At 34.8% G+C, this 10,332-nt stretch overlaps 1 protein-coding gene across 17 annotated transcripts in view; it reads right to left on the bottom strand.

The window, feature by feature from the left end:
• Positions 1–10,332, bottom strand: part of SLMAP (sarcolemma associated protein) — an 88,423-nt gene that overhangs the window by 27,567 nt on the left and 50,524 nt on the right. For 7 of the 17 annotated variants that reach the window (XM_014943197.1, XM_014943186.1, XM_014943189.1 and 4 more), the window contains one exon: positions 1,181–1,237. The exons of 4 other annotated variants lie outside the window; for them this stretch is intronic. In XM_014943197.1, coding sequence (XP_014798683.1) covers positions 1,181–1,237 — 57 coding nt within the window. Of the gene's footprint in view, positions 1–1,180; positions 1,238–6,331; positions 6,395–10,332 lie in introns of all 17 variants that reach the window. 6 more of the 17 variants (XM_014943191.1, XM_014943181.1, XM_014943182.1 and 3 more) reach the window with 2 other exon arrangements.

Raw genomic sequence — 10,332 nt, 5'->3', positions numbered from 1 at the left:
ACCCTCGGGTACATCAGCCTCTTCTTCCTCCCTCCTCACCCCGAAACAAGGGACAAGATTAGGCACCAGAGGAAAGACGCATCAGTTTCTACATCTGAAACAGCAGGAGTCAAAAAGAGAAATGGTTTAGAAACCTGCTTCCTATTCTGGAACCAGAGTCATAAGCACAAAACTCCTTCCTGTACTATATTATTTCACAGCAGTTGTCCCTATTTCCCATAATAAAACTGAGCTGAATAAATATAGCCAAAATGATGAAGTATATTAAAATGTGTTGACATCATACTTACATGATGAGTTAGAATGTATTAACAAACACTAAAAATAGGTCACTGCTTTGCAAGATAACTGGCATGCAAGTGTTACGTTACATTTATTGTATGCATTCTTCTCCCAAATATGGCATGTTGTCTATAGCTTACTCACATACAGAAACACATTAAAGGTGCAATTTCATACATTAAGCTAAGAGAAGATAACTTTAAAAGTCTTTAAAGTATCAGAACTTTTAACAAGCTAACATTTATTCAATACAATAATGCTTTGCAGAAGGACAGAGGGTAAGGAAATGAGTTAGTATGTCTAGACATTAATAAAAAGCTACAGAAGTGGAGTCAGCCTACACGTCCAGACAATCTCCTATTATTAGACAGATAGGAATATTGATCTACACACTTTGCAGCACTCCCGATTTTGGCACTGCAAGATAAGCATGACTGTTCCTTAACAAGATATATCTTATCTAATTAGCTCCTTGTAATTTACTTGTTTTATACACAAGAGAAAAAAGTTACAGATGCACATTTATATTTTACTTGGAAAAGGCACACTTAGGAGGTTAATATTTATTTTAAAGTTTAAGTTTATGCAGGCACTAAAGATTTAAATCTATTTACAAAAATTATTATATTTTAATTTTTTTTAAATGCACATTCAGGTAAGAACTCAGTCAAAACTAGGATTTCATGCATTCAATCTTCAAAAATCATTTCCTTTAAATCTTTTTACCCTACAACAGTATCTGGAGCAGAGTTCAGTGAACAGAATACCTGCCCTTTATTAGGTTGGTTTTTTTTCCTCTTTTTCAACAAAATTCAAACTGCTAGTTTAAGACAGAACATGCACTGAAGTGACATAAAAAACATGCTTCAAAACCAGTTAAATAATCCAGAAGTCTAACCTTTCAAAAGCTTTGTTTCTTCCACTTTGGTTAGATGTCCTTCATCTATGATCTTGTCTGCCAAACAAAATAAGTGTTACTTTCCAAGATCAAATTAAGGAAGCTTTTCGCTGCACACATCTACGTAGACTACATTCCATGACCAAATTAAAAGCTGATAATATTACTTCCTACTCAGGCTTGAACAAAAACTTTATTCTGGCACAGAATAATGGAACAGAGCACACAAGCCTACTGGAACTTTGTGATAAAGTGCATAATTATTTCTTCTGTAATATATTAGCTCACATTATTAATGCTTCAGTTCACTAATGAGAACTTAGGAAAATTAATTTTTATGAACTTTAAAAAAAAATATCTAACTGGGAGCATTAAATAATTAATACATTTCTCAAGTTATAGTTATCAAAAAAGGAATTCTAAGAGTTAGTGGCTGAAATAGATAACCACCCGATACAGCAGAAATCTAGAAATACACCACGGTAAAACAGCAAATGAGAAGCCACCTCCACATCGCAACTGCTTTATCAGTGCCTATGAAAGAAACGCAGAAACAGTCCTTCTTCTAAAGAGTTGCATCACATTCGGGTTCATAAAAATTGAGTTTACATATAGTATTGACAGAGAAGTCTACTCACATATGTCAGGTGCATAAAAGCCTAAAACAGGGAATTTTGACTAGATTGCTAACTTAATCTTAACTCCAGCTAGGACACGAATGCAAACAGCAAGACCAAGGGAAGTAAAGGTTTGTATTGATCAAAGACACTAAAAGAGCTATTGAATCAGTAATTAGTATCTTTTTCAGAGGAGATGTGATTATTTCAAACTCCTTAACAACTGGATATTGACCCCAACATGAAAGATTATAGAGGGTCACATATCTTACAGATCACATCATCAATTTCTATGCAGTAGATCTTGCAATTCAGCCCACGCTGAGAGGGGTACACCACCAAACCGCCCGCTGAAGCTCTCCCAGCCCCAGCCCTGGCCACCAGGCAGGGACCCAGCCTGCTGGGTACCCCATGGGCTGTACGCTGGGAAGGGAGACACAGAAGACTCAAGGAACAGCACGTACAGGAGAGTTCAGATTAAGGAAGCTGGATGACAGTAAATTCTTTTCAAATTTTTAATTTAAAAAAATAATTTAAAAAAAAAGTGAGCTTTAGGCAGCATTTCCAGCTTCAAGTAGCTCTGACGACTCTGAAGTCTCTGTACTCCTCTGATAGCAGGTTGCTGTAACCGTAACAATTTAAGGACAGAGGCAGGGCAACATTTGCATGGAGATATCTTTTTCAACTCTAGTTGAGAAGTTTCCAGATTAAAAAAAAAAACCACCAAGATCTGAAGAAAGGTTTACGTGGCCAAAAGCCTGCCCTGTCCCCTTCCCACAGCCAGACAAACCAGTCTGAAACAGATAGTCACTCCATCTACAAATACCATCCTGCATTCCTATAACATTTGTCAAATACTGCTTCAGAAATACACTGAATGGCACACTGGATTTTCAGGATTGGCTTCATGTCTCAAGCAACTGTAGGAGATTACTCATCATCCAAGTTCAGAGCAATCTCAAGTTCGTCAGAGCTGGAGAGAGTCCCTGTGCCTGGACTGAGGAAGGCACCAGAGGGAATCAGGTTACTGCAGCCACAAGTTACTGAGTGACACCAGGAGCCCTATTCCATTAAATAATTTTAAAAAGAAATATCTAAACAAAAGTCTTCATGTATGATTATTGCAGGACTCAGCTGAGGCTGGAAGGGAGGTGGGGAGGAAGGCAGCAAGAAAGCAGGTGAGGAATTCTGCCCTTACGTCTGAAAAATTAGCTGAATGCAAAAACCATACACTCCAAGTAGCTATCAGCTGCTTGATCTGAAGGGGTAATTACGTCTGAAAAATTAGCTGAATGCAAAAACCATACACTCCAAGTAGCTATCAGTAGCACCTCACCTATGCCGGACTGCTAGCTTAAAATAGGCTTCTATAATCAGTTTACGGAAGAAAACTTAGCATTGGGAATTGACGGATCTTGGAGTTTCCACAATTCAGCAACTGTTAAAACCAGAATAATTATAGCACAAAACAAAGAATCCAGTCTTCTTGACCCAAATGTTTTTCCAAACTGAAACCTTTGCAGCGGCTCTTTACACTTGTAGGAATTCTCAATTCCTATGAGTAAAAAGTAGAGCAGACTTAATTTTTCTTTTCTTTTCCATGGTGGTTTACTATTTTCTAACCTTCGTTATGAATTTCAACATTTGAACAGAAGTATTCTCCTTGATGCTGTTTCTCCAGCAAAGAACCTCAGCAATAACACACAAGTCCCCTCGCCCAGCGTGACCCAGAGCTGGTACAGCCAGAACTTTTCACGTGGTGGCTGACATCCCTTCTAACTTGCCAAACAAGTAAGCATTCTCTGTGTTTTAAGAATGCTAGCATTTGTATATTTCAAAGCCAACAAAAAAATAGTTTATTTCTGCACGCCTGTGTCTATTTAGATAATAAAGAGAAAAGTAGATTTTGATGTCATTAAAGGACACAGAATCTTAGTCTGCGGTCTGTTACCACCCGAGTTGCTAAAAACTTCAGAATCCAGACAACAATCAAAGTAAAAGCAGAAAACCTCATTAACTTGATATTTTTTTTTTGTTTAAATTTAAATGAAGCCACATATTCCCTGAATCAAGATGTGCATTTTTGGCTATATATAAATTAGGGTTAGGATCCTAGCTTTAATTTCTGGCACAAATAATTTTTGTCTTTTGTGTTATCCAGTCACTAGTTAACAGAAACCAAAGAGTTACTGAGACATATCATAAATAATAGTAATTTTAACTGATACAATCTGCTTTGAAGTTAAGCCTTCAGTTCATCTTTAAAATAATCTATGTTTCTTTTTGCTGATGAATGCAGTTCAGAGGCCACTCTCCTTTAGGTCTTTAGGCCTTTCCTATTTTTTCAATTTAAGAACTCCCTTTTAGATTTAGGTTGCCTATCACTATGTGTAATGTAATAGTTAAGATCTGTTAACATTACAATGTTTACTGAAGTAACATGCCTCCAACACATTTATGTTTTAGTATCAGATTAAGTCTTTGAAGGAGGCCAGTTTTGAAGACCAATGAAAGGAAGCCTGGCCCTCAACACACAAATTTCAAACCATCTGAAAAAAAAGCGATACTGAGAAGCTTTAACTTTACGTGCCATCTGCAAGTCATAATTCATGGAAAAGTTGAAAATAGCCATTCAATCCATCCAAAAAAACTACATCATTTTAGATAGATAAATTTTAAAAAAAACAACAAAACAACCCAAACCACAACACAAAAACACAATAAAAAAAACACTTAATAAAAAAGAAAAAAAATTGACCTGTATTTAATTCATAAAAAATTTTTCCTCATCACTGAGGAAAAAAAGTAAGGACACAGAGAAGAGTTAGAAATCTCTCTTTTGTCTATACATCATCACCAGTTTTGGTAATAACTCATATCATGTACTGATCAGAAAGAAGCATCATGACTTCTGCTGTTGATGTCACTGGATTTCACCAGTGGTTACTAAGAAAAAAAAAAAGGTTATGAAATGAGCAACAAGTGAACTGGATGTAATGATCAGAAAGTAACAGACTTCCCAGATCATTCAGAGCAAGATTTATTAACATTCAAATTATAGATCAAGACAGGTTACTGGACAATAGCGTGAGCTGTAGTCTGCTTAAAAAAATAAAAATAAATAAAAAATATCTTTAAAAACCTACAGAAGCCAGATTTTAGAAACAATGCTAACCAAGTTAAGCACTTGCAATGCAGCTTGAATAAGATTTTAGTGTCCTGTTTCTTCTCCTCCACCAAAAAATTGTTGCTTTAGTATCTTGAGGAGTCTTGATTACTCTTAACTGATAAGCGCTTTCAATTGCCCCATATCTCTGTAGCAGCTCTGTGTAGATTGTTTAACCATCTAACTTTCCTTCTTGTGCTATCTTACATACTTCCACTTCATTGACTCAAGCTGTTTTTCCTCATTTCTCTGCTTGTGCTTTCCCAATTTCAATGCTTCTTCCCCAGAGAGTCACACTTTCCCCACTGATCCAGCAACAAGTCAGAACCTTCTCTTCCAGCCAAACCGCCATGGTTGTCTCAATTCTCCTTCCTTTCTAGATTTCTCTTATGGTTTCCGCTGCTTGTATTACAAAACAGCAAACCCTACATAACACAACTTCAATGGGCAACTCCCAATTTTCTGTGACTTTTGTTGTATTATCATTTTTTCAATAATAAACCTGCTCCTTTCCCAGTAACTAAACCTCTATCTGATACTGTGATAGCATAGTATCATATGAGGAACTATACATTCCTTCTCAGTACCTCCAATCTTTATGAATATTCATCTACACTTAACTGTTTGCTGCGTTATACTACAAAGGAGCACTTTTCTCTCCATCCTAATGATATTTTTCTCTCAGTGGACAAAAACACCTTAAGTTTTTCCTTAATTTTAGATATGCAAACTGCACTGTTTTATTACTCATTTTCGAAAGCCATTTGCTTTGAAAACATGTTTCTCATTCCAGAATAACACATCTTTCTAAAGATTAGAATTGCATATTTATGTTTTATTTTTATTAAAAGAACCTCTTAGGTTTTCACATAAAAATTAAGGTATTGTTTTCCTTTTTGTTCTTTGTAACAACCAATTTGAAGAATGTGTAAGACCTTTAATTATCAGATAAATTATAGATATGAGAAATGAAGAAAAGGCATCACTACCTTATCCCTGTCCTACTGCTGCCTGTGATGTTTGCTTAAACGGACAGTGTTAGGCTTTCAACTCTTTACTCTGTGACAGGTGAAAAAAATACCCTCAGTTTAAACATCACATGGCAACATCACCACCCTTTTATCAGTCGGAGAACAACAATGGATTAACTGCTAAGAAGAGACAACATGATCATCACTTTGCAAGAGCAAAGATATCCTCTTTCTACTACAGGCACCTGCTTAACATCACAATGCCACAATTCTGTGCTTATAAAATTTCTGCTACCACAGAAATATTAAACAGTAGTGACAATTTTTGGGTTTTATCCACCTCTTCTGGGTTTTCTGGTTTTTTTAAAGTGAATGTGATGAACACTCTTGTACTCACTCTGACATTCTATGAACTGATGAATAAAAGTGCAGTCCCCTCCACTCTTTGAAAGAAAGTGCTCTAGTAAAGAAAGAAACACTTAAGTTTACATCTTCTTATCACTTTCAAATTAATGCAACAGAAAATTTGAAAGGTATATTAACAGTACTTGTAATTGTGCATTTACAGTGAACTTTTCAATTCTGAGTTAATATGCAAGCAGACAAGACATAATTGAAATGATGTCTGAGTGATATTAGAAAATGGATTACTCTCTTGAACTGATCAGAAGAAAGAAGTACTTTAACTGCATTTTCAAAGGGTACTTTTAAATACTAAAATCTAACAGCCGTTCTTAAGCATAATAAAGAGCCCCTTATATCAATAGAAGGTGTTTTAAAAATCACCAACTTTATTTAACCAAATTTAGTAAGAAACAATTATTAAAAGCCCCAACATTCTGCATTTGGCATTTGCTGTATTGCTCTTTCAGGTCAGGTGGTGACAAATGATTTCCACTTAATTTCCATTGATAATTTCATATTTTTCACAAAAACATTAATGCACATAAGTGATATTTAAATCACAATAAATTTAGAATACTTTAATTGATACATTGCTGAAACATGCAACTCCATAGTGCTGATGCCTCTAGTTCCTCCAATTTTTTAATTCATAATCAGACACAGATAATTGCAAGTACCAAATAAAAGCATTGAAGAAATAAAAAACATGTATTCAACCTATATTCTTCAGCATTTTTATTAGCTTTAAAAGGGCATTTACTAAGTTTTTCTTTAGTCTTCATGTTTATTTTTCATATCCAATACCCTCTTGAAATGAAAAACATTTCTTTTAAAAGTGTTGCTGAATATCTCCCTTTACTTTTTTAAACGAAGTTCCACTCAACAGAAACAACAATTTTTGAAAGGACAGTTCTACAGTAGAGATCCTAAATCTGGGCTCAATACCCCAGTTTACCCCAGTCCTTCAATGTGACCTTGTCCAGCTCCCAACTCCATCAGAATCTTGCACCTCTTCAAGTAAAAAGGTGCTAACACTTCCTTTCTAAAGCACCTCAAAAATCCTTTGACCTCAAGAACCTAGCAATCTGAAAAGACTGCTTTTTAGTACACAAACCAGCACTGTGGCTATAACATTTATTTTCCTTATTTAAACTTTTCTCTTTTTTTGCCTTTTACATGATCCTCTTGTGACTGTATACAAGATTACGTATCTTTCGTAATATATGACTTCCAAAACTTCAATATGAAAGCCATGCGTGGTACAACTTGCTGAGAAACGTACCACCTACAGAAATAACTCAGTTTTACACCCTTATCAGGGGCTTGATGTACAAGCAAGTTTTTCTCTTCTGCACCAGAATTTCTGTATGTGCAATGAGAGAAAATGAACACCTAACCCTCATCTTAATACACTTATACACTATATATATACTTAATACACTATAAAAAGACTCTAGAGAGACTGTAACATGAGTTCTTAGTTCCTCTACTCAGACTACAGCTCTTACAATGTTATGGACATCTATGGGAAAAAAATAAATGTAAAATTAGTATTCTTGCAACAGCTAGGTAGCATGCTTATAAACACACCTTGAGGACTTGATCTGAAGTTTTGTGAGACAGAGAAAAAGGAATCTTAAAATGCATACTGATTTTTCATGCTTTTACTACCATTTCCCTCTGATTGTTGAAGGTGGGGTGGCATATATACGTTTGTATACAGATAGAGGTGACTTTTTAAAATTGCTTTACAGGCTACTTAGCACAAACCCCAAAATTCTGAATTTCTGACTTCTGCCTTCAACTGTGAAGTCTTTCCCTTATGCAAAATATCTACAATCTCTTTCACTGCCAGCGTTGCTGAATCTACAGTATAATCTCTATATTCTTAGCTCTTCTAAAATAATATTATACATCTACAGTATAATCTCTATATTCTTAGCTCTTCTAAAATAACACAAGACTACTCAGCAAAAAACACAGTAGCTGCCTCCTGCTGCTTTCAAGAGAACAAAATCCAAAATCTGGCAGAACAAATCGCTGCCCATCTGTCGTTATAGGAGGGCTAGATAAAGGATGACAAGACACAGAAAGGCACGGACTGTCATAAAAAGAACATGGCCCAGCAAGCTCTAAAATGCCAGAGAAATGTGAATGGACCAGGTATAGCAGAGATGCAGAGTAATGTTGTACAACAGACAGAACAAGGGAAAACATGGAAAACTATGCTAAAATATAGAATAATAAAATAGCATGGTAGAGGCATGACAGAAAAAGGTGATAGACTGTATAAACACACAGAAAGACAACTTGAATGAGGAGTTACATCTTGTCTATATTCATAACAAAAAGAAACTGGCGGGTTTACGCACAAGTTCTACTGCTACTTACACGGTAGAGGAATCTATATTTTCATGCATCCATTCAGGTGACATTTTTACTCTTATGCAATCCAAAATAACTCAAAAAGGGATTGCATCAACTTTGACAAAAAAGTGAATATCCATGATACAACAATATTTGTTGTAATCCTATAATAATGAATTATAATTATAAAATTTCAGACAGTTTTTAAACTGACATTGAAAGAGGTAGCAGTATTTCAAAAACTAATTAAGACACTACTGCCAACAACTTCAAAACAAACAAAAAAGTGTTTGTTTAAAAAAATTAACATATTTAGTGTGATGTTATCAATTATTTCTCTAAAACAATATGTATTGGCGCTTGAAGCTTGAAACCTTTCACGAAATGTTTCAGTTTAACTCTAGGCTACGTTCGTTCCCAGTATTGCATGTTTTTCTAAAACCTCCAACAACTTAACTTTCAAAGTCTTTTTATGGTTTACATGATTAGAACGAAGAATGACAATCCCTATATAATACCCCAGTTTTGCTCTGTATACAAGTTGATTCTTTTCTGGGGTGGATGGTTTTAAAAAAAAGAAAACCAAATTTTTTTCTTAACCATTCTATCAAGGATTAAGATTATTACCAACCTAAAATTACGCATCAACAAGATGGATAATACTTAAAAAGAAAGTATGGCAGTCCAGAGAACTGGGAACAGATACATTAAGTCTCCTGCTTGCTAATTTCAGCGTGCATCATAACTAAGTGCCTAAAATGCCAAGATATTAAGGGATAACTAGTACTTAGATTAAGGGAAAGTTTTTGTACAGCTCCTCTCCTCCTGCTCCAAATAAGAAACAGACATGAGGTTATGCTATGATCAACTTAATTTTGCTATTAGTCTCCCTAGTTAAAGAAGTTCTTCAATTATAAAAAAAAAAAAGGTAAAAAAAGTCAGAATTAGAGCATATAGAGTTCTAAAATTTTGTTTTTAAAATGTATATGGTAATCCTCAAACACTGTGAATATTACTTAAAATCCGCAAGTTCTCTTAAGTGCCTCAACCCTCCATTAATACTACCACCATTCCTCAGAGCTTTCACTATCTAGCAATACACAGCAAATGCTGAAGAAAGCTACATCAAGGAAAAATTTAAAATTAACAGAAGAGGACAAGTATATCTTAGCCAATGGAACAATTTAGTGAATGTAAAATTGTAACAGGAATAATCTTTGTTATATGTGATATTGAGCATAGTCTTATCAGACAATTTTATTTAAAACACTTAAAGTGAATGTTAAGACATATTAGTTAAAACACTTAGCTTTAACTAATTGGTCTTTAAAGAAATTCCACCAGTTAGTTCAATCTGTATTCATTCCTGTTTTACATAAAAACATTCCTGAATTTAAAAAGTTAGTTTCCTCTATTTATATATTTAATGTACTCACATTTTTCATATGTTATAATTAGGAAAAAATATGTTTTGCTGACTTTACTTACCATACCAAATTTACTAGAAAAACGGTATATGTCTGTGTTTTGGGAAAATAAAATTAAAAGGAAAAACGTCAATGAGTTTTCCACTTTCTTGTATCACAAGCCTGACATCATTTGGTAGACTCCTACTGGTTCCAGTGA

Source organism: Calidris pugnax, unplaced genomic scaffold (genome assembly GCF_001431845.1).
Source record: "Calidris pugnax isolate Ruff unplaced genomic scaffold, ASM143184v1 scaffold128, whole genome shotgun sequence".
Taxonomy (NCBI): domain Eukaryota; kingdom Metazoa; phylum Chordata; class Aves; order Charadriiformes; family Scolopacidae; genus Calidris; species Calidris pugnax.
Note: the sequence above shows the minus strand (reverse complement) of the source record. Positions and strands in the feature narration are given on the sequence as shown.